The 22869-nt window shown below is 62.7% G+C and overlaps 2 protein-coding genes and 1 long non-coding RNA gene across 6 annotated transcripts; 1 reads left to right on the forward strand and 2 right to left on the reverse strand.

Moving 5' to 3' along the window:
• The first annotated feature begins 1036 nt into the window (after nt 1-1036).
• POLD2 (DNA polymerase delta 2, accessory subunit) lies at nt 1037-8806 on the forward strand. Of its 4 annotated transcripts, none has more exons than XM_086697223.1 (11): nt 1037-1172; nt 2689-2961; nt 5549-5670; nt 5847-5970; nt 6251-6365; nt 6523-6721; nt 6927-7007; nt 7168-7325; nt 7545-7672; nt 8099-8200; nt 8564-8806. In XM_086697223.1, exons 2-11 carry the CDS (start codon nt 2742-2744, stop codon nt 8722-8724), a joined length of 1410 nt encoding a protein of 469 aa, XP_086553349.1. In that variant the 5' UTR covers nt 1037-1172; nt 2689-2741; the 3' UTR covers nt 8725-8806. The 4 variants fall into 4 exon arrangements, with proteins under 4 accessions (XP_086553349.1, XP_025779030.1, XP_086553348.1 ...); XM_025923245.2 differs by lacking the exon at nt 1037-1172 and adding an exon at nt 1539-1590; XM_086697222.1 differs by lacking the exon at nt 1037-1172 and adding an exon at nt 1624-1825.
• Nucleotides 8807-8876: 70 nt separating this feature from the next.
• Nucleotides 8877-18625, reverse strand: AEBP1 (AE binding protein 1). Its single transcript, XM_086697211.1, has 21 exons — nt 18217-18625; nt 16274-16618; nt 15700-15759; nt 15502-15573; nt 15205-15339; nt 15039-15116; nt 14340-14417; nt 13974-14057; nt 13811-13864; nt 13056-13165; nt 12837-12976; nt 12521-12605; nt 12279-12423; nt 12089-12174; nt 11683-11806; nt 11244-11440; nt 10942-11121; nt 10421-10772; nt 10198-10337; nt 9964-10063; nt 8877-9746 (listed from the first exon to the last, which is right to left on the reverse strand). Exons 1-21 carry the CDS (start codon nt 18467-18469, stop codon nt 9103-9105), a joined length of 3462 nt encoding a protein of 1153 aa, XP_086553337.1. The 5' UTR covers nt 18470-18625; the 3' UTR covers nt 8877-9102.
• A 731-nt stretch (nt 18626-19356) lies between these two features.
• Nucleotides 19357-20962, reverse strand: LOC147583396 (uncharacterized). Its single transcript, XR_015248183.1, has 2 exons — nt 20853-20962; nt 19357-20249 (listed from the first exon to the last, which is right to left on the reverse strand). It is a non-coding gene; the product is annotated as an uncharacterized LOC147583396 (long non-coding RNA).
• Between the last annotated feature and the right edge of the window lie 1907 nt (nt 20963-22869).

Below are 22869 nucleotides of genomic sequence, written 5' to 3' on the forward strand. Positions count from 1 at the left end.
AATGTCAATTGACGAACTGAATGGATGCACAAAAGGTGGTTTGTACCCACAAAGTATTATTGGCCCATAAAAAAGAAGGAAATTCTGACACGTTACAATATGGAGGTATCTTGAAGATGTACCCCTTAAATACATGATAAGCCAGATACAAAGAGACAAATATTTACGATTCCACTTGTATGAGGTACCCTAGAAGAGGCTCATTCATAGAGACAGACAGCAAATTGGAATTACTGGAGATGGGGGGAGGGAGTGGGGGATTACTGTGTTACGGGGACAGAGATTCAGTTTGGAATAATGAAACGGGTCCAGAGATGGGTGGTGGTGATGGCTGCACAACACTGTGAATATATTTAATGCCCCTGAACTAGACACTTCACAGCGGGTGAAACGGTATTTTTCCAGAATAAAAAACTGCACATAAAAACACGCGAGTGCACATCACAGAAGACCCCTACCCTGTACCGCAGGCGCAACCACCCAGCCCCGGCTTTCCGGGGACACTCTTTCGGGCTCTGAGGGGCCCACTCCCAAAGGCGCAGCTTCTGTCGAGCCTTCAGCTCCCTGAGGCCTTTTATGTATCTACACATTAAAGAACATCTTTGGTTTCACGTCCAAAGAGCCCTAAGTGGAGAGAACAAATCGGGGTTCGTTTTCTGTCGCAAAGTAAGAACTTAGCAATTGCCAGCCGTGGTCCAGCTGCCACGTGGCATCGGTGGGCCGCAGGTCTGCGCCCGAGCTCGGGGCAGCAAGGAGCACAATTCTCCAAACGTTTCACGGATGCTGCACAAACGCGTCCCCACCGTCGGGAGCCCGCCCCACCCCCCACGACCGACGGCACCGGCCCTGGGCCCCCGCCGCCTTCCCCGGGCTGTGACAGCATGCGATGCAGCAGCAAGTGTGAAGGACCTCCTGCAGCAGGAGCTCTGGGGTGCCACCCGCCCTCACGACCCCGTTGTCCTGGAGACCGGACCGGCACCGGAAGCGGCGCGCAGGGAATGACGCTCAGTGCGTGCGACCCGCCCCGCGGCTGCGCGTGCGAAGGTGGGAGCGAGCTCCGCGGCCAGGGCGCCCTGGCTCCGGGCATCGGTGCCGTGGCGGGGGAGAGCACCCCGCAGCGGGCGCGGCGCCGGGACAGCCGAGGGCGGGTGCAGGATGAAGGAGAGTTCAGTGTACGCTGGGCCACGGCCTGTCCGCTTCCCTAACACTAACCCTAGCCCGAAGCGCTCCTCCTCTGTCCCGGACCGCAGTCCCCAGCTCTGCTCTCCGCCCGCGGACCTCAGGCACAGGCCTCGGGACACGCGAACGCTCGGGTCTCGCAGCACCCATCGGCCCGCGTAGTCCGGGAAACGCGGGGCGCGACCAGAGGCGGGGCGCTCGCGGATTGGCAGGCCCCACGGTGATGGACGGAACGGGCGGGTTGGTGATTGGTAGAGGCGTCAGGGGCGGGGCGCGCGAGCCCAGGGAGGTGGGCGGGCCCCGAGGTGATAGACGGAGCGGGCAGCTTGGTGATTGGCTGGAGGCAGCACGCGGAGAGGGGCGGGGTGGTGCGCGCGGATTGGCGGGAGGTGGCCGGCAGCGCGCGGCTTGGTGAGTGAGGTCCCGCGTCCACCGGCCCGCGTGGCGGCGGCGGCGGCGGGGCCGGGGTTCCGAGTCCGCGCGTGGCGGAGGATGGGCGGCTTCTCTCAGGGTCCCTGCTGCATTCGACAAGCTGAAGTTAGAGCGCGGGCCAGGACTTCTTCCAGGGCTGCGGCCCCGCTCAGCTCGTTTGGGCCGGAAGTCAGTCCGATTCCGCCCCGGCCCAGAGCCGTGCGGTACAAGCAGGGTACGGGCACCTAGCGGCTGCCCTGAAACCATGCACGAAAAAGGAGGGACCGAAGGCCGTCCCATGTGCACTGTCCGACAGTTTGCACCGGGCTCGTGGTTCAGAGCGCGGCTCGGTGCGGCCCGGGCTGCTGCCGGGAGGCGGGGTTGGGGCTCCGTGCGGTTTGGGCGTCCACGGGAGGCGGGGTCGGGGCTGCGTTCGGTTTGGGCGGCCGCCGGGAGGCGGGGTCGGGGCTCAGTAAACAGTAAAATGGGAGAAATAGAAGTGCCAAGGGACGGTTGCAGTTGAAGAGGGTGAAGCGTTAGCAAAGACAGAGAGAGCAGGGTATGGGGAGCCAGCGAGTCTGCACCTGTAGGCAGTGGAGGGAGAAGAGCTGGGGCAGATGTCAGTAGAGACTTGGGGTTTTAGTCACTGAAACGGAGGGCCTTTTGAGCAAAGGAGTGACTGATTAATATTTTGTTTAAAATAGGCTTATTATTTTATGGTAGACTTATCTGATAATGAGACTGCCCTCATGCCCTGAGATGGGGCAGGTGCGGGGGAGCAAGATGGGGGTGGATGGCAGGTAGAATTGGGACGCCCGCTAGTTGTCTAGGTGGAGGTGCGAGGCCAGCCGTGGATACCTGGGGCAGGTCTGGAGAGCTCTGGGTGGGAGAAGCATTTCCTAGCTCTCCTTTCTGGATGAGGATTCCAAGGCACACTTTGGTATCCAGCACAGCTGACTTCCAGGTGCCATCCTGAACCATGTGTGGGGAGAGCCGCAGCTCTCCCCTCCTCTCCCAGTGCCCATGGGTGCAGTGGAGACACACCAGGAAAGCCATGGAGTGGGCAGGGGTTGCAGGGACACGTCTGTGTGTTCACAGTGACTGCCTCCTCCTCGGCGTGAGCACCAGGTCTGGACGCATCCAGCGCAGCCATGTTCTCTGAGCAGGCTGCCCAGAGGGCCCATACTCTGCTCTCCCCGCCGTCAGCCAGCAATGCCACCTTCGCCCGCGTGCCTGTGTCCACGTACACCAACTCCTCGCAGCCCTTCCGGCTGGGGGAGCGCAGCTTCAGCCGGCAGTATGCCCACATTTATGCCACCCGCCTCATCCAAATGAGGCCCTTCCTGGTGAGCCGGGCCAAACAGCACTGGGGTAAGTGATGAATTCGGGGAAGTGCTTCCTCCCCACCAGCCCAGAGGGTCCCTGGAGTTTTCAGAAATGTCATATGAGGGACCTGGTAGAGCTGGAACCTTCTTCAATTTATCCCACTTCTCAGTTATCTTGGGAATGTAAACCTGTTTGTGCCTCAGTTTCTTCTTCAGGTAGTCATGAGGATTAGCTTAGGAATTGCTAGGTTTAGAGTGAGGTTTAGTTCCGAGGCTGGGTGAGATGGGGCTGAGCTCTGGCGTAGCCGTGATGATTTCACTGGTGTAAGCGTACGTTTTTCCTTTTCTTGAGTTCAGATTGTGTGTCCATGCTGTGGCTAGCAAGGGGCTCAGTGTGGCAGGCCAGCCACCAGGCACTGGGAGCCAGGGTGTCCGTGAAGACACCCACCGCCTCTCTAGGGGGCTTCCTGTGTGCTCACTGATGTCTGTCTGTCTGTCTGCTTCTCCTCTGCACCTTCCGTGTTGGTTGGGCATGAGTCTCCTGTCCCTGGGGCTCTCCTGTCTTTCCTAATCAAGGGGCCTGGGCAAGGCACATCTTTGCTTTTTTCCCCACTTCTTCTGTGCTCTCTCCTGCAGGACTCCCACCTTTGACTTTTGCTGCCTCACTCAATTCTTCTGTTTATAAGAGTGGCTTTCCATGTAGTTTTCAACTCCTCTGTTACATTGTTAAACTGGAATGTTCATAGGTGGGACCGTGTCTTACTCATTTTCCTTGCCCCCAGCACTGGACTCGGTGGTCCCAGCTCTGGCTGCACACTGGAAGCAGCAGGAAGGCTGTGGGACAGAGGTGCCTGTCCCGTCCCACCCCACTGAGCCGACGGCATCGCCTCTGGTTTCATTATAGGCACGAGAACTAGACCATCACACCTGCCAGGGATGTTTTCTGTTGTCTCTGTTGCAGGCACGAGTGCTGTCACCTTTCCTCTCTTCACATGATGAGGGGCTCCTTCCTCTGGCTCCCAGTGGCCTTTTCCTCGCTTCCCTTGCAGCTTCCTCCATTCTCCTCGGTTTCTGTGTCACTGCTATCATTCTGGTACCACACCTGTCTTGCAGTCACCATTCCTGCTAACAAAGCTGCCCAGTGACAGAAAACAGCTGTCTTACTCTGCCCACAGATGGGTCAGAGTTCAGACAGCGGCCGTGGTGAATGGGGCCTTGGCTGGGGTTGAAGCTGGCTTCTCCCAGAATGCGTCCCTGCGCATGGATTCCACGTGTCACCAGGCTTTCCGACCAGACTTCAGCCTGTCCCGGGACTTGTCTGTCTCTCTTGAGCTTCCCGACCACGCTGAACCCCTTCTCAGTGTTGGCATCGCCTCCGCCTGGCACGCTCTTTCCCCGTCTTCCCTCGTGACCTCAGCTTACTGTCCTGTGCTTTGAGAGGCCACAGCAGCCCTCAGGGCTTTCTTGTTCCCTTTGCCTTGGCTCCCCCTGGTTTGGAAGCTTGCGGAGGGTGAGGACAGGCCTTGGTGTTCACTCTTGGTGCTGGTGTCTGGCCCGATGCCCACACGCTGTCCAGCTGGACAGCTGTCCTGCCCTCGACACAGGGCTGTGTGGCTCTACCAGGTGCTCAGCTGCATTCGTTGGGCCCCAGCTGTGTACCCTTGGACGCGTCACTCAATCTCCCTGTGCCTCCGTTTCCTCAGCTGTATATCGGGGCAGTAACATCTACTCTGGCATGTTGTCAGCGTGGAGAAGTTCCACTTGCTGCTCGGCACGTCCCCCCCAGGGCTGAGCGAGGGCCCTGCAGACAGGCTTTGGGGGTGTGTTTCCATGCCATTTCTGTCTGGTGCTGGCGCTCTCCTCTTGTTTTGAACTACCCACCTCCACTCCCTGGGATGTAGATCTGTGGAATGTTCTTGGTTACTCCAGGGCAGAAGGGGCTCAGGAAGAGGTTGGTCCAGCATACACAGGACCCCATCTGGTCCTGACAGCACTTCCCCAGGCTCAGGGTCTCTCCTGACAAACCCACAGGCCTCCTGGGACTTGCATTCCCTCTCTCCTGCCCACGAGTCTGGCCGACTGCGCCTCTCTGATGTTTTTAGGGCAGGGCTGCGCAGAGAGTTGGCATGCTTCCTCCTCAGAGCCAGTGTCACAGTTAGGTATAAATGATGTAAGACTGTTGGTTCCCTATTGCTTTTTGCTGCAGCAGATGACAAAGCCACAAACTGAGCAGCTTAGGACAACAGAAATGTGATCTCAGTTCTGGAGGCCAGGAGTGTGACATCAGGTGTTGGCAGGGTCGCGCCCTCCGGAGGCTCTTAGGGAGGACCCTTCCTTGTCTCTTCCAGTCCCTGGTGGCTGCCTGGGCCTCCCAGTCTCTGCCTCCGTCTTCATGGTGCCTCTTCTGCACGTCTGCCTTTCTTATAAGGACACGGGATCCAGGGACCTAACCATATCCCGGATCCTTCTATCCCGGGGCCGAGTCTACTAGTTTTGGGGGTCCTTGCCCCCGAAGGTCTCTTTCTCCTCCAGAGCCCAGGCCCGTGGGCTGCATGGCTCCGTGAGGCCTGTTGCAGTGCCCCAGGGTGGGCTGGGAGGGCTGCCTGGTCTGAGCTCATGCCCGTCACACTCAGGTGCTGGAGTCCAAATAAAGAAGCTGTGTGAGCTACAGCCCGGGGAGAAGTGCTGTGTGGTGGGGACCCTGTTCAAGGCCATGCCGCTCCAGCCATCCATCCTGCGGGAGATCAGCGAAGAGGTGAGCCAGCTGGCTGACGCATGCCTCCCCTGGGACACGTCCTGTGGGCGCCCGTGGGACCTCCTGCCATGGTCCCAGGGAATCGGGGGTTGGGGTCACCGTGCCATCTCACTTGTGGGGCGCAGGAGCCTTGGTGGCCTCCAGCCCCAAAACTACCTCCCGTCTCCGAATTCCAGCACAACCTACTCCCCCAGCCCCCACGGAGCAAATACATCCATCCGGACGACGAGCTGGTCTTGGAAGATGAACTGCAGCGCATCAAACTGGAAGGCACCATTGATGTGTGCAAGCTGGTCACAGGTAGGGGCAGGAGGGGTGGCCTGTGCACACAGGTGCTGGCACATCCCTGCCTCCCTGGAGTGCTGGGTTCAGGGTCAGACAGTGGGTGAGGCCTGAGGGGGGCGCCAGTGTTCCTGCCTCCACCCAGAGGCCGTGACCCCGGGAAGCACACTCGGTCCCAAGTCCTAGGTGATCATTTGCCAGCGCGGCACAGGAGAACTGGACGGTTTTGCATTGTGAGTGACTGGAAGGAAGCGGTTCTTGGGCTTCCCTCCTGGAGGCTAACAGCACTGCTCTGCAGGGACGGTCCTGGCCGTGCTCGGCTCTGTGAGAGACACTGGGAAGTTTCTGGTGGAGGACCACTGCTTTGCAGAGCTTGCTCCTCAGGAGCCCGCACCCTGCCTTGACACAGACAGGTGAGGAGCAGGTGCACAGGGGCCCAGCCGGTGGTCCCGGGAAATCACAGGTGCTGGGCTGCATGTCTCCTGCTCACCCGTGATGGCGGCCAGGGTGGGTGCAGAGCGGGGACACCTGCCGTCTGGGCACCCATGAGGACCCCGACTTCTCCCGCAGGTTTGTGCTGCTGGTGTCTGGCCTGGGCCTGGGTGGAGGTGGGGGCGAGAGCCTGCTGGGCACCCAGCTGCTGGTGGATGTGGTGACCGGGCAGCTGGGGGACGAGGGGGAGCAGTGCAGTGCCGCACACGTGTCCCGGGTCATCCTGGCCGGGAACCTCCTGAGCCACAACACCCAGAGCAGAGACTCCATCAACAAGGTACAGTGCCTGCCTGCCTACATTCAAGCTCCTCCTTCCCCCGGGAGAGTCAGGGTCCAGGGCCTCACATGTCTGGTGGGACGTGCCCTGCGGTGATGCCAGGACCTCTGCTTGGGGCCCACTCTGAGGGCAGGGGAGCCCGTGGTGCAGACCCTAACCACACCCAGCAGCGGGGGCCTCACAGCCTGTTGACTCGTATCCCCAGGCCAAGTACTTAACCAAGAAAACCCAGGCAGCCAGCGTGGAGGCCGTCAAGATGCTGGATGAGATCCTCCTGCAGCTGAGTGTGAGTGAGCTGGGGGCCAGCTGGGTGATGACATTGGGGTCTCTGAGGCTGCAGCTGGGCACCGGAAGGCGGGCCGGGGGAGGGGTGGGTGAGATCTGGAGGGGCCACATATGGAGGGCGCCGGGCCTTACAAAGCTCCCGACTCTCCCTATGCCTTCAGGCCTCGGTACCCGTGGATGTGATGCCAGGAGAATTTGACCCAACCAACTACACACTCCCCCAGCAGCCCCTGCACCCCTGCATGTTCCCGCTGGCCACTGCCTACTCAACCCTCCAGCTGGTCACCAACCCCTACCAGGCCACCATTGATGGAGTCAGGTAGCCACTTGCAGCCACACCCCAGCTGAGCACTGGCCTCTTGCCTCGGTGGCACTGGGAGGGGAGGGTTGGGTCCAGGGCTGCAGTTGGCCGGGACCTAGTGTCTTTGTCAAAGTTGGCCTGGGACAGCAGCCGTGAGAATGCAGGGGGAGCTCTGGGCCCTGTGGGGGTACAGCTGCTGGCCCCCAGGGTGGGGATCAGCTGAGCCTTGCCTTGCAGATTCCTAGGGACATCAGGACAGAATGTGAGCGACATTTTCCGGTACAGCAGCATGGAGGACCACCTGGAGATACTGGAGTGGACGCTGCGCATCCGTCACATCAGCCCCACAGCCCCCGACACACTAGGTAATGGGGTGAAGGGCCAAGAGGGTCCCAATGAGGGGGCCTGTGTGCTTGGAGGGTGGGCGTCATTTGTACCCAGCAATCCTGCCTTGACCTATCTAAGGAAAAGTCCAGATGCTTGGCCCTCATTCCGGAAGGTACTCTGGAGCTTTCCCTCAGGGCTGAAGGCCACGGGGAGTATATCAGGAGTTTGGGCTGGTCAGAGCCTTGCACGCCGCCACAGGGCCGCCCAGGAGGGTGAAGGTGGCGGGCACGTTCACCTGTCCCCAGGCTCATGTGGCGATGTCTGGACCCTAGCAGGCAGGGCTGCTACCAGCATAGCCTGAGTGTGTGTGAGCGGGTGGGCTGTGGTGCTCGGTGAGGAGGACCCCACCCCGGCCGTGTGCGGTGCCGAGCCCAGAAGCCGCAACCACTGTGGGCCTTCCCCAGGTTGCTACCCCTTCTACAAGACAGACCCGTTCATCTTTCCCGAGTGTCCTCATGTCTACTTTTGTGGGAACACCCCCAGCTTTGGCTCTAAAATCTTCCGAGGTAAGTCCTTTCTTCTGGGGGCCTCAGGCCTGGGCTGTCATGAGAGGGCAGGGCTCGCAGAAAAGGCTGCACTGGAGTCCCCAGGCCCTGTGGGGTTAGGCAGCCTGCCTGGTGGCCCGCTGGCTGAGTGGGGGCTGAAACGGCCCACACGTGTGCAGTGGTGTTCACGCTCACCCCGGTCAGCATGGCTTTAGCCTCTGACCGTCCTGCTGTCCTGGGCCCTTGCATCTGGCCAGAAGGAGCTTCCGAGGCCAGCACTCCCATGGTGTGCTGATGGGGAACTCCTGTTTGCTTCTGGTGACTTCCCTTGGAGGCCAGGCCCACCCAGAACCTGAGGGGGCGCCTGTGTGGCTTCTCTGCTAGGCCCAGAGGACCAGAGGGTGCTGCTGGTGGCTGTCCCTGACTTCAGCAGCACGCAGACCGCCTGTCTCGTGAATCTGCGCAGCCTGGCCTGCCAGCCCATCAGCTTCTCAGGCTTCGGAGCTGAGGAGGAGGACCTGGGGGGCCTGGGTCTGGACCCCTGACTCACAGAGACCCCGGCCACCCTTTCCCCACAGTGTTGGCACCACAGCAGGGGGTGCTTTGTAATAAAAGCCTGACCTTGTGCTGGCGTTGAGCTCCTGCAGACCTGACCCTGGCCAACATAACCCCCTCCTCCCCTCCCCACCAACACGTGTGCCATGAGCTTGCTTTATTGGTGTGGTCGGGCAGGTGGCTGACAAGTGTGCCCCACCCCCCGCCCCGCCGTGCCTGTTGTGTCTGAGGCTGGCAGGCCGGGCAGGAGCACCTCGCAGACCTGGGCTCCGAGATCTCGTGCCCGACTGGGCCCCCTCCTGGCCAGGCCCACGCCGATGGCTGGGGCTCCTGTGGCGGCAAGGGCTTGGATGTGGGCCGACCTGTGCTCAGAAGTCCCCAAAGTTCACTGTGTAGGTCTCGGCTGTGGTGAATGGGAAATCTGGACCCATGATTGTCTCCTCCTCCTCCTCCAACTCGTCCACTTCCATCTCCTCCTCCTCCTCCTGGGGCCCCAGCTCTGTCCCAAACTCCGTCACCACCTCCGTGTAGGTCTCCGTCTCCGTTTCCGCCTCCTCCCAGCCCACTGTGGTGGTCTCGGGTGGAAAATGCCAGGGCCGCGGGCTGGAGCTGGGGGCAGGCGAAGGGCTGAAGGTGGGGGAGGGGGTGGGGGGCAGCGTGGTGACTGGTGTCTGCGCCGCGAGTGTGGTGGGGCCCGCCGTTGCGTTGAGGCGCCGGAGCCGCATCTGTTCGCGCATGCGCAGCCGGTACTGCAAGCGGCGGCGCTGCAGACGCCGCTGCTGGGGTGTCATGGGGCGCGACGGATCAATGTGTGGGATGGGCCGGTTCCCGTTCATGGCCATGATCTCCCGGATGCGCTTCCAGTTGGAGCGGGCCAGGATGAAGTTGCACTGGGTGGCCCCAATATCGTAGTCCACGTTGCAGGTCTTGGCGCTCGGGGTGTAGCCCTCCGCGTGAGCCGTCACGCGGTACTCACCCGGATTCAGGATGCGCCAGTAATCGCCACCGCCCGCTGCAGAGAGGACAGGTTCTGCTGCCCTGGACTCTCTCGTACCCCCAGCCTCCAGCCCTCCTCTCTGAGATGCGCCCCCCCCCCCCCAAACTCCTGGCCCTCCCTGTGCCCAGGGTAGACCCTCCGGTGGGGACGCGGGGGATCAGGGCTCTGCCGGGCGTTGCCTCGCCACTGCCACACGGATCTGCTTGCCCGTACCCGCATGCAGACAAGGTACCTGTCTTCACACCGTGGTTGATGCCACTCACGGAGATGGTGGCATTGGCGATGGGGATGCCCTGCTCGTCCGTCACAACGCCCTTGATGCCACGGTGAACCTGCAGGAGGAGGCAAGCGTGGACGTGCATGCCAAGGCCCCACGCATTCCAGCGGCTCCCCTGTCTGGTCCCTGCCCCTCTGGACAGGGCTCCCTCGCGACCCCCACCCAGCCCACATGCTGCCGCGCCCCCACCTGCTCCATGAAGGTGAGCAGGGCCTCTTTGTTGTTCTCCCACTCCCGAGGCAGCTCACTCTCATGAGGGAACTTGTCACAGCCCAGGTAGATGGAGAGCTCCAGGCAGTTGGTGTGCAGGTAGCTGAAGTCATTGATAGCTGTGTGGGGGGCAGACACGGAACCGCAGTCAGCCCTGTGCCCCGCCACGTCCCCCGCCTCGGCCCCTCCCAGGCTGACTTACTCCCAGACCGGGGGTTCCACTTGGCCCCGTTGACGATGCCCATGCCACTGGTGTAGTCCTGTGCCTGACAGCCTCCCCGGTAGGGCTCAGTCATGGTGAGGTGGGCAGAGGCGTAGGAGATGGCCAGCCAGCGGAAGATGGCATGGTCTGGGGTCTCCTGGGCCTCAGACACCTCATCCTCATCTTCTCCCCGGGCGGCTGCCATGGCCGCGGCCAGCAGCTGCTCTTGAGTGGGTGTTCGGGCCATGTCATAGGGGTAGGACACAAGCCGCTCCCCGCCGTTCAGGTTCGCCCCCAGCACAAAGGGGTTCTTCTCCATCCACGCAATGATAGCCCGGACCTCTGTGGATACCTGGGGGTGGCCAGAGTGTGCGTCTGAGCTGTAGCCTCTATTACCCTCCCTGCCAGTACTCATGCCCCCTCTGTCCCCCCAGGCTTGTGCTGGCTCGGTCACCCACCAGCCCACCCCTCAAGTCCACAGCTCAGGACCCCAGGGTCCGGGCTGCTCCCCCAGGCCTTACCGTGGCGTCTGGGGAGAGGTAGCGTTCAGGAATGGGCAGGTTATTGTTGGGGACCCGGTAGGGGACCCATTTCCTCTCCTCTGCTCCCCAGAGCACAGAGTTGAGATCTGGGAAGTCTTCGTAGATGTCAAAGCCCTCCTCAGTCCACAGCCCCATCGCCCAGTTCCCAAACTCAGAGCCCTGGAGGAACCGGTGGGTGTGGTGTCATCCGGCTCCGCCCCAACTCTCCCACCCCGCCCCGCCTCGCTGCCCCACCCGCCCACACAGCTTCTGGCCCCCACCGCCCCGCCCCACCCACCTACCATCTGTGCTGCCACCTCGTAGCCATCCGGGTTCAGTGAGGGTACCAGGTGGATGCGTGTGTCCTGCACCAGACTGCGCACACGGGGATTCCCGTCTCGGTACTCGCGGCAGAGGTACTGCATGAGGAGCAGCAGCAGCTCGCGGCCCAGCACCTCGTTGCCATGGATCCCGGCCGTGTATCTGAACTCGGGCTCCCCTGCAAGAGCAGGAGCCTCAGCAACCACTGGGCCTCCTGACGCCCCGGGGAATCTGAGGAAGGACCCAGACTGGCTCACTCCCAGTAGGATGGGGGCAGATGACGCTTGTTGGCCCCGGCAAGGCACACTGGGACCCCAGAGAGGCTCCAAAGACAGGCAAAGGCCCAGCTGCAGTGCCAGAGCCTCGCCTCGAATCCCTGCCAGGGAGGGCCAGGCCTCCAGGGGTCCACGGGGCCCTCACCCAGCTCGTGATCCCCAGGGTTGTCCGAGATCTCCATGGCATAGATCTTGAGCCCGCGTGAGCTCTTCCCCAAGCTGTATGTGCGGGTGATAGTGGGGCACTCCTCGTTCACCACCTTCATCAGCTGGGCTCGGGAGAGAACACGGAGTTATGAAGCCCCCCACCCACCTCCCGTGGAAGCGGTCCAGGCTGCGGGGAGGGCCAGGCCTCTCTACCGTCCTGGTCTGCACGGTGGGGAAAGCCTCTGTGGTAGGAGTGGCCCCTGAAGGCAACCCCAGCCCCTCTCCGGTCCTAGTGCCAGAGGGAGGGGCCCCCAGCTGAGCACTGGCTGGCGGCCCTCTCAGGGGGGCGTGTCTGGGATGGGAGCACTGGACACAAGCTCTGAGCCGGGGAACAAGCACCCCACCTGCCGCATGTCCTTGTAGCTGTGGTGCCGGAAATCCAGGTTGTCAGTGGTCACGACCTCATTCTGTGTATAGTAGCTGTGGACAGCTGCGGGGGGAGGTGGGGGGGACAGGCAGGGCCCTGAGCTGTGCCAGCCAGCCCCCAGGTGGCCCCAGCCACCCCTCTGAGCCCTGCCGGCCCCCTGCACTCACGGGACATAGGACACCCCAGCACCTCCAGGCGCATGCACAGGCTGCCGTTCCAGGTGAGTGGGTAGACGCGGATGAAGCGGGCCACCACCGGCTCTGGGAGCTCGCTCAGCACAGGTGTGTCCTTGTCCACGTTCCCATGGAAGGTCTGGGGAGAGGCTGACCTCAGAGTAGCCCCCCACCCCTGCCAAGAGCCCACCCTCAGCCCAGATGGTGGGTGCAGAGCTGACAGCTTGAGTGCGCACCATTTCTTCATAGCCGTTGGTGTACATCGTCCACGTCTGGCTGTCGTTGCTGAAGCCCACGAAGAAGGATGTCACAAAGTCGTCACTGGGGAGCAGATGGCGGTCAGAGCAAGGCTGCCTTCCCTGCCCCAGGTCCCGGGCACTCAGGAGCCGAAGCCCCTTCTTCCGGACCTGAGAACTTAAGAGCTAGCAGGGCTGTATGGTTCTTGAGCTGGCCCTGGGAGTGGCTCCCCTGCCCACTACGTGCCACGGAGGAGTGATTGGGGACAGGGCCCCTAAATGGCCCCCTGGAATGTCCCATCCACCCCTCACGTACTGGATGCTGGAGTCACGGCCCTGGGTGATGACACCTGTGAACTTGGTGGTCCTTCTGGTGTCCACCTCGATCCACTGGGTCTGAGCGTCATCCTCAGCACACCACGCCCCGTCATAGTAATCGTCCTCGGTGGCACCGGCCTGTTGGGGGCAGTGGGGAGAATGAGCGGTTGCAAGAGCCCCGTGCTCAGCCGCAAGATGGGCCCATCCCAACACCCACCTGAATGTTGAGCCGGCCGCGCTGGGCCCCCAGGCCGTGGCGCAGCATGGAGGAGGCCCGGATCTGGTTGTCCTCAATGCGGTGGGACTCCATCCCGATGGGGGGACACTCTGGGGACATAGCACCCAAAGAATGGTGGCCCACTGGCTTGGTCACTCCCTCCACCAAACCCAGAACAAGGAGCCCAGAGCCCACCCCCCTTACATCAGGAGACGCCAGTCAGGGCGGCTCCACCTCAACATGTGCTTCCCCTGCTGGGACTCGGCTTCCTCATCTGGAGCGTGGGCAGATGATGCCAGCTCCAAAGGGCCACGGGCTCACATGAAACCACAGGCAACAGCCACCCCAGAGCTCAGCCACTCACAGGCATCATCCATATCAGGACCTTGTGCTGTGAGTTGTCCCCTAGGCTTCATCCCAGGGCAGAGACACTCCAGCACCTCTCCCTCCCTTCTGGGCCCCAAGAATTTAAGAGCAAGGAAGAGTTCTGGAGACCTGAAGCACCACCAGGAAATCCAGGTTTGCGACCCACATGTGACTTTGGGTCTTTTGCCCCCACCTCCTTTACCCTGCTGCCGCTGTGGGGACCCCAGCCCCCATACCCACCTCTCAGCACCCTCACACAGCCCCAGCCGCCCCACATACCCTCCAGTCCACACACCCATCTGCAGCCCCCTCCACACCCCAACCCCCAACCCCCACTCATTCCCCAGCCCCCCCCACACCCATCTGCAGCCTCCGGGCCCCTCACTCACTGACTCTTTCTGTTGGAGCCCACTCTTCCTCCAGCTCCTCACCCTTCCGGGGTCCTGGAGGCAACAAAGGGAGAAAGTGGGGCAGAGGGTCCTGGAGCCTCAGGAATCCACTTGCTCTCCCACAGGGATCCCAGCTGTATGGGTCCAGCCCCCGGGCACACACCTTTGTGGTCCTTGCCCTTCTCCATGGCCCATTTGTCATCTGTCTCCTCCTCCTTGGGGCCACCTCCCTCCTTTTTGGGTTTCTCTGAATGGTGGAAGAAGCCTGTCATCTTAGCCCCGGGCTTCAGGGGGCATGGATGTGGGGCTGAGGGCAGGGGGCTGGGGTCAGACCTGCACTGGGGGCAGGGAGCTGGAGTGGGGGCCAGGCCTGCACCGGGGGCAGGGGGCTGGGGTGGGGGGCAGGCCTGCACCGGGGGCAGGGGGCAGGCGTGGGGGGCAGGCCTGCACCGGGGGCAGGGGGCTGGCGTGGGGGGCAGGCCTGCACTGGGCGTTGGGCTGGCGGTGGGAACAGCTTGTTTCCACTCACTCAGCTTCTCTTTCTCTTCATCTGTGTCCAGCTCAGTGTCGGGTTTCCTGGGTCTGGGAGGCCCAAAGTAATAGTCCACTGTGGGGAGGGAGAGCCTTGCTGAGGTGGCCCAGATGCTGCCCCAGGGCCCCCACTGTGAGCCAGAGACTGGACAGGACTGAGGGCGAGGTGAGGAAGTGGGATCGGGTGGGCCTTTAGACAGAGATGAGGAGGGAGGGGCTCCTGAGGGGAGGCCAGCTGGTCACAGACAGAATGGGCAAGACCCTGGGATGTCACCAGCCTGGCCTGGGAGGGCCTGGCCTGGGGAAAGGCAGGCCAGGCTGGGCAGGGGGTGGGACACACGCAGGACGGGCCTCAAGTAACACCTGACACCTGTGGCCAGGAAGGGGCGGACTTGAGTGAGAGCTGAGCTGGGGCCAAGAGATTGTTGGGGACCTGGGGGCAGGTCAAGGGTGGGGACCGACTCAGGCCCCCTAGAAGGGGATGCAGGAGGGAGAGAAAGGCGCTGGCCTCAGCCCATAGGATGGGAGCACAGGACAGAGAGGGAAACCCCAGAGGGCCAGGAGGCACCAGCCCAAGGGAGGAGAGCAGACTGGGCTGCGAGCCCAAGTGGGCATGGAGGGGAGGGGTGGCAGGGCATTGGGGATGCATCTCCCACTGAGCTACTGGAACCAGGGGTGTGGCAGGCAGGGCACTCACTGTCATCATAGTGGGGGATCACGTAACCGTCCCCATAGTCAGGAGGCAGCGGGGGTGGCAGAGGCTTCAGAGGAGGCTCTGTGGAGGTGGGAGGCAGGGGTGGGTCCGGAGCCCTCTCCCTCTGTGCCCGGCGCCCTTCCCTCCCCCCCGGCTGCCCCCATCCTACCGATCCTCTCCGTGGGGGCCTCGAGCCCCGGCCCAGCTGGCTCAGCCTTCTCCTCAGGGCGCTCAGGCCAGAGCCGCTCGGGCCTCCTCCTGCTTGGGGGTGGCCGGGGCTGCTTCTGGCGCCGGATGTACTCAACTGAGGGGGAGGGTGGGCTCTGAGCCAGTCCAACTCACCCCCCCCTCCACCGCCTCAGACAGCAGTGGGGCCGGGAGGGCAGGGCCCCAGGTGAACCGACCACCAGTGGGTCCCCAGGCCAGGGGTCACAGTCCAGATGGGGGCAGAGGGGGGCCTACTCACAATCCTCATAGTCCTCCCTCTCTATCTGGTCGTTGTAGTCCAATGTGGGCGGCTCGGTCTCCTCCTCCGGCTCTGTGGGAAATGTTCGTGGGTGCCTTGTTGAAGACACTCACAGATGCCCCTGCCTGGGCCCATCCTGGAAACCCAGCCGGCCAAGGCAATCGGTCCCTCAGAGCCAAGTGAGTATCTCCCACTCACCAGACTGGCGATCCAAATCCGTTTCTCCTGGACCTGGCCAAGGACTTGGGAGGGCCCCTTCTGCAACAGAAACCCCAGAGGCAGGTGGATGGGAAGCCTGCCCTGAGCCCTCACTGTGCATGGAACCAGACCTGGGTCCTGCCGACAGTACCCGATGCCTGACATGGCTCCCAGGAGGCCTGGGCCGCTCTGGATTTGGCCACCCTGATGGCGCCCCCACAGCCAGAGAGCTGGAGGGCTTTCCAGGAAGCCCAGGCCCTGCTGTCTGGTCCAACAACATGCAGGAGGATGGCTCCGGTGGGGTCAGGGGACAGATCCCAGGACAGTAGATGGCAAAGCCCGGCCATGAGGCTGCCAAGCACCCCCTACTGGGCCAGGGTGAGGGGTGACCGCTGCACCGAGGGGGCTCCCACCCAATTGCTACGTTCATGACAATGACGAGGCTCCAGAGCCCACCCTGTCCAAGCGGCCCTTGGGATCTGCAGGAAGTTGAGCCCAGGGACCCCCCCCCCCCCCACCTCCCAGTAGCCTGGGAGGTCAAAGCCCCACAACCCCAGGAGGGGCCTGCACACACCTCCCTCCTGGGGCAGCATCTCAGGGCTGGAGCTGGGAGGCAGGGGCAATGGCCACCATGGGGTTTCTTCTGAGGGGGTCGGGGTGGGGGGCCTCTTCCCGGCCAAGGGCTTCTTGGTGGCCTTGGGTGGCTTCTCCTTGGGCTTCTTGGTGGCCTTGGGTGGCTTCTCCTTGGGCTTCTTGGTGGCCTTGGGTGGCTTCTCCTTGGGTTTCTTGGTGGCCTTGGGTGGCTTCTCCTTGGGCTTCTTGGGTGGCCTGAGGGGCCCCTCCAGGGGCTGCTTGGTCGACTTGGGGCCTTTGGCTTTTTTCCCTTTCTTCCCTTTGTCTTTGGCCTTTTCCAGAGGTGCTGTCGTAAATGCAGATTGAGGTCAAATCAATGGAGTCCTCACTCTATGCCCCACATGGCTGCCCCAAGGTGCCCACAACCTGCGCACATGGCCTCCTTTGGTCCTGGTTCTTGGACTGGGAAACTGAGAGGTTAAGTCACTTGGCCTCATGGAGGAGCTGGGATTGGAACCCATACCTAACGTCCGCAAGTCTCTGCTGCCAACACCGTATCTTGGCCCAGGACACAGGCCCTCACCCTCCCACCTGCCAAACTCAACAGAGGACCCTCATCATCCTCTTCTCCCCCACATGTCCAGTCAGCTGGTCAGGGAGCGTTACACTGTGCCGGGCACGGAAGGGGCAGAGACGTGACTCAGCCACCCAGGCCTCGGGGGTGGCCCGGCCTAAAGGGAGAGGAGGTCTCATCCCCACCAGCTGTCATACGCACTGGAAGACATGGGTCTGGAGCCTCCCTGAAACTCCCTGCAGGGTCAAGAAAAGCTTCAGAGAAAAGGGCCACTCATGTCCCTTCAAGTAAGGGGTCTGGGGTAGGTAGGGGGTCCTGGGGCCACACAGAGGACGGAGGGACTGGCAGGCACTGTAGCTGCTCACCCATCTCAGAGTCTGTGGAGGAAGTGGGAGCAGGGCAGGGGGCTGTCTGTGGGAATCCCCCAGCCCCCCAGTAAATGCTGTGCAGGACTTAATGGGGGACAGTGGCCACAAGGCCTAAACACAGAAACATTTACAAAACGCACACAGGAGAAACGGGGCCGCCACAGTGGCATCCAAGAGGCCAGGACAGCGAGTCTGGAATGTGAAGTAGAGGTGGGGGGAGGCCATGTCCTAGGACCCGCCCCCCAAGGGGAGGGGAAGGAGCCAGGAAAGATCTAGAAGGAGACCCAGGGGAGGGGCAGCTGACCTCGGGAATGATGGACGGTACCCTCGAGTCTTCTGGGAGAGGGAGATCAACAGGACCCTTGCCCCCCCCAGAAAGCCACAATAAACAGCTGAGATTTATTGACAGTGGATTATGTAAGAGGGCCCTGGGCTGGCCGCCCCGGTAATACACCACCTCGTCTAAGTCACAAGGCCACGGAAACCACTCTGCCCGCTGCTCCCGGCTGCCTTGTGGGGAGGGGTCTTCATAGCCCCTCACCTGCCTCTGTGTTCCCAGAAGGGGAGGCCTCCCAAGGAAAGTCTGAGGCTGGGACTCTGGTGGAGGCGCGGGCATGGCCAGGGTGTGCCACAAACAGGCCCGCCTAGGGCATTAGGGCAGTTCACAGGACAGGTCTGGGGAGGGGGCAGCAATGTCTCCAGGGGGCTCAATCCTCGCCCCTCTGGGGGCTGGCGGTGTGAGACCCCGACGACCCAAACCACTGGGCAGCAGAGCTTCGGGAGGTGCCTCCATGCGCAAAGGGCCACAAGCCAGCACTGACCTCTGCCTGGCACCGGGTCCCGCCAGACATCTGGGCTCTCTCCTGCCTTCCAGAGCCCTTGCTCACGCCGGGCAGGCTGGACAGCTGCCAAAGCCCTGCCATTCTCACCTGAGGTGCAGGGCGCCCCAAGGCCCCCCATCACTCTGTGGGCCTCCCCCAGGCGTGCCCCCGGGGGTCTTACCCTCTTTGGCCGCCCCCGGAGGCTCCCCCGGCTTGCCCCCCGACTGGGCTTTGCGGACACGCGGGGTGGGCTCCGGGGGCGGTGGGGCCTCCATGTCGTCCTCCCGGGTCTCGGCCTCCAGCTCCGACAGGAAGCCCTCGAGGAACTCCTCGATCTCGTCGTCGGTCAGCACCGTCTGCGGGCGCCCCCCGGGACACAGCGCCAGCAGCGCCAGGAGACAGCCGAGAAGGGGCGCCCCGCGCACGGCCGCCATGGCCGGGGCTCGCGTGGGGGCCGGGGGCGCGGGGGACTCCGGGGTGGTCGGGGGCCTCCAAGGAACTGCCGGCGGCTGGGAGCTCCGGCCCCGCGTGGCGCGCTCCCGCGCGGACCGCCTCTCCAAAGCTCCAGTGGCGGCCGGGGCGGGGGCGCCGGGGCTTCCGGAGCCGGCTCCCCCCACCCCTGGGGAAGGAGGAGGAGGAGGAGGAGCCGGGCGTGGACTGAGGGGCTGCGGAGGAGGGCCGGGGGGGGGGGGGGGGGGGGGGGGGGGGGGGAGGCGGCGAGCTGTCCCGGCGCCGCGCGCCTGGCACTTTCCGAAGCGGTAACTGGGACCGCCTCCGTCAGGGGCCTGAGGCCTGCGCCTAGGAAGGAGGGCCTGGGGTGGGGGTGGGGGGCGGTGGAGGGAGGTCCCGAGGGCGCAGACCCGAGGGGTCCGATGCCCGCCCCTCACCCCCGCCCTCGCCAGAACCGTCTGGGACCTGGAGGCGAGGAACCGGCACCCGGCCCGCCCGGAGGGGTTCGGAGCCCTGACGGCAGAGCCCAGCCGCGGCGTCTGGCCTCCGAGATCCTCCACACACACACACAACCCCCCCCTCCCCCCCGCCCCCCCGCCCCAATCTCAGGGCGAGCCCACCCTTCCCTCTCTCTGGAGGCTTGGCCTGCAGTTCTGCCAACTGTCACAGCTTTCTTTCAGACGGCTAACTTCCCGGGTGCATGGGCCCTGTGCTGGTTCGCGGGGAAGGATGGCGCTTCCGGGCCTCACTCTGGTGGGAGGCAGGTGCAGACGTGCCCTGGGTGCCCTCCAACTGCTTTGCTGGGGTAGGGGGTCTCCAGGCAACGCCCCTCCCCCAGCTCCTGGCCCAGGAGGGCAAATTTGAGAGGGGGCAGAGTCCTTTCCATTTTATTAAAGTGTGTGTATAATTCCCAGGAATGGGGCTCAGCAGTCCCACAGTGATTTCCGTACAAGGTCAAGGGTTTCTTGCCCACGCCTACCTCCTGGTGGCCTGGGGATCACTTAGGTCCCAGCAGTCCACTTATCTGGCCTCTCCTGAAAATGGTGCAGCTGCAGGTTAAGCCAGATCAGATTGAGGGATGATTTTAGGGGCAGTGCCTGTGAACCCAGCTCCATGTGGAAGATGTGGGGGCCACGAAGGCAAAGTGAACCAGATTCCACCCCTGAGGAGCCAGCTGGGAGAGAGGACATATGCCTTCAACCCAATCCAACCCAACCAAGCTGTGTGCTGGGATATGCCGTGGGAACAGTCCCTCGGCACTGATGGGGGGGCACTAATGGCCCTGGTTGGGTTCCCCCCCCCCCAACCACTTTTACTGTTTCTTGCAGTGAGCACTGCCTCACCTCTGGACACACATTCCTTCCCTAGCAGCTCAGATCCCAGTGAGGACAAACAGCCGTTCCCCTCGCTCCTCCTACCAGAACTGCTTTTTAAACACTATCCAGTGGCTCCAGCCACCGCATGGACCTGGGGGCACATATACTGGGCAGAGAATGTCAGGACCAGCCCAGGTCATCTGCATGGCTGCCAGCAAAGTTCAGAAATCCCACAGTAGATCGTGTCTGTCATGGGTGCAGGCACAGGAAATCATCACATGGCGGGCCTGGTGTTTCCATAGGCTTGTAGAAGGGCAGATGTTGGCTGGCGCCAAACGGGCATCCACCTGCAGCCAGAGCTCCCAGGGCAGAAGACATGCGGAAGCCAGAAGATGCACGCCTGGACTCCATGGTCAAGTCTAGCAGCAGAGCCCTGAGCCACGGTGGTCTGTGAGGGTTTGACCTGGTGAGGTCGTTGGGAAAACCCAGCGCCCCCCCCCCCCCCCACCGGGTGGTCGACGGGCAGAGTGCAGAGCTTGGACCAAAGAGAAAGAGGACGAGCCGGTCAGGAAGCCTTGGGTCGGCAGGCAGCTGTGGCCAGCCTGAGGGACACTGCAGGGGCAGCTGGCTCAGCCCGGGGACCAGGCAGGACTCAGGGAGGGTCTGCATGTCTCCTGCTCAAGGCCCTTCCTTCACTTCTCACCGGCTCATCCTCATTCATGCTTAAAAGGGCAGTGGGACCATGTCAAGAGCTGGTCACTCAGGTGGGGTCCCAGCTCTGCCCTCCCGGCCATCTGATGGCACCAAGTGACCCCACGACTCCGCAGCCCCAAGGTGCAGAGCAGGACTGTGCCCGTGCCGCACCTGGCACCACATCAGCACCGACGACACGCCAGCTCCCAGCTCCTGCCATGTCCCTTCAGAGAGCAAGCCCCCCCACCTGAGCCCCCAGCCCGGCCCCCTGTGCCTCCTGTCCCTGCACAGGCTTGCCCTGTCACGTGTCCCCAGGCTGGTCCTGGTGGCAGAAGGGATGAAGCAAGCAAGCTCTTACCCGCAAATGTCCTCTGTGAGCCTCTGAATCATCATTCTTGAAACGTTGTCTTGGAATTTGCTCTGTTGGCCCCCAGTTGAGTGTGTCCAGCAGGGAGGCTCAGGCCGGGATTGGGGGGGGGGGCGGGTGGTCTGAGGAACGTCACTTCCCTGGGAATGTTCCTGAGTTCAGCTGGCTCACACATGGATCAGATTTGGGCCCAACATCCTCTGCCAGGGAAAATAGAAACCATGAAAAAAATGAGAAAGGAATAGAGAGAAGCTTTTCCTCAGCCACAGTGAGTCACCAACAGGAACATGAGCAAAAAGCCTCGTGGGGAGCTGGGCAGGGTGGGGCAGGGAGTTGGGGGCCCTCGGCCCCCAAGCGTTTGGCCAGGTGGAGAGGAGGGGGTGAGTGCCTTCCATGCCAGGCCAGTACCCTCCAACCCTGCTCAGTGGGCAGGGCTGGGACCCCACTTAACTTTAAGACTCACACCCAGGAAGTCCCTAAACCCGGGCCCAGGTTCCACCTGGGGGGCAGGGAGGCAGCACAAGGCCTGCAGTGGCTGCCACTCACCCTTCCAGGGTCCAGCGCCCCTGCTCCTGGGCAGGGCATTCATATCCGTGTCCAGGGGCTCTCGTGAGCTAGTCTGGGGGTCTGCCTGGCTTCTGAACCTCCATGTCCAGCTTCCTAAGAGAGGCCCCGGCCTTCCCCCTCACTCCCAGGGAGGGTCTGCCCAAGGGGCCACAGCAGGACTGGGCTCGACAGGGAAGAGGGTGACATCTCCCTGGGGGGCGGCCTACCCTCGCTGCCTCCGGAGAGAGAAAGGAGAGCTCTTAGGGATCCTGTGGGCTGGGGTGGGGGGGTCCATGGAGCTCCCCTGCAGCCACGTGAGGGTGAGGCCGGGCACGGCCAGGCTGGGGTCGGTCCTGTGTGGCCCTGGGAGCCGAAGTGCACTGCTGAGGGCTACTGAGAACCATACCTCAAGGGCTGCCAGCCAGGGTAGGTTCTCTGGAGAGACAGCCCGAGGGGTGCCCCAGCCAGGGTCAGGAACAGGGGCCCTCAGGGCAGCAGTGAGGCCCACCTGAGAGGAGTGGGTGGGTGGGGCAGACACCCTGCAGGCTGCAGTTGGGGGGGGGGGAGACGTGTGGGCAGAGCTGTCCCCTGTGGGGGATGCCACGGCCACCTTGCCCCATTCAGTAGTGCCCTGTCCCCCCAGCAGGGTGCGGTGTGAGCCACAAACTCCCACATTGGAGGAGGCAAGGAGGTGGAGAAGAACAGGAAAGAAAGAATGGAACCCTCTTTCCCGTCTGGTGAGGTCAGCCCCACAGGGGTGGGGAGGGAAATGGAAGCTTTGATCTGGGTCCGAAGGGATTGGCCTGGGACAGGAGGGAGAGGAGATTTCCCAGGAGTCAGTCTTAGGCCTGTGACCTTGAACACTTGGGTTGACTAGTCTGCAAGAGGAGGGTGGCTCCAGGACCACCAGGGCCCCCTCCCCCAACAGGAAGGGAGTCCCATTGGGGACGGTCCCCAAGGAGCAGGGTTAGCATCTGTGTTTGCAGCTCGGACAGCTAGGGCCTTGAGGCAGGGCTGGCCTGGGCCTTGAGAAGCATGAGGGTCAGTCCCATCCTGGGGCGCCCTGGGTGACCTTGGCTCGGTCCCCCCCCCCCCCCACCCCACACCTCAGGGTTCCTTCTTTCCAAATGTGGGTCATCCACATAAGCACTAATTTTGCACATCTAGGTAATGGGGGGGCATGGTGTGGGGGTCAGGGGACCTGGGGGGACAGGAAGGAGGCCCTCTACTGGCCCTTCTGGGGAAGAGCCAACCTCTGGGCCAAAAGACAACCTCAGGCCAGGCAGCCACCCCAGCAGGGGACTGCCTCCCCCATTTTGCTGCGGCTGGAAAGTGCACCATCTCATTGCCCTCCGACCCCCAGTCTCCAGACCACAGCTGCCACCCCCCTGGTGCCAGCACCCTCACTTTTGGGTCCCCAGGCCTCTGTGGCATGGGTCCCTGACTGTGGCTCACTGGTTCC

The sequence above is a fragment of the Puma concolor genome, chromosome A2 (genome assembly GCF_028749965.1).
Source record: "Puma concolor isolate L17-30 chromosome A2, mPumCon1.1.hap2, whole genome shotgun sequence".
In the NCBI taxonomy this organism is placed as follows: Eukaryota; Metazoa; Chordata; class Mammalia; order Carnivora; family Felidae; genus Puma; species Puma concolor.

Bases quoted from the DNA above. Each gene is read 5' to 3' on its own strand.
- AEBP1 (XM_086697211.1), bottom strand. From the start codon at position 18,469: ATGGCGGCCGTGCGCGGGGCGCCCCTTCTCGGCTGTCTCCTGGCGCTG. The intron at 15,760-16,273 runs GTGTGTGCAGGC...TTTCTGTTGCAG, and splicing joins GATGCTGCCCCAGGAGGGAG to AAGGGGCCCTCCCAAGTCCT. The intron at 12,424-12,520 runs GTGCGCACTCAA...GCCTCTCCCCAG, and splicing joins CCAACGGCTATGAAGAAATG to ACCTTCCATGGGAACGTGGA.
- POLD2 (XM_086697223.1), top strand. From the start codon at position 2,742: ATGTTCTCTGAGCAGGCTGCCCAGAGGGCCCATACTCTGCTCTCCCCG. The intron at 6,366-6,522 runs GTGAGGAGCAGG...CTTCTCCCGCAG, and splicing joins CCCTGCCTTGACACAGACAG to GTTTGTGCTGCTGGTGTCTG. The intron at 7,673-8,098 runs GTAATGGGGTGA...GGCCTTCCCCAG, and splicing joins CACAGCCCCCGACACACTAG to GTTGCTACCCCTTCTACAAG.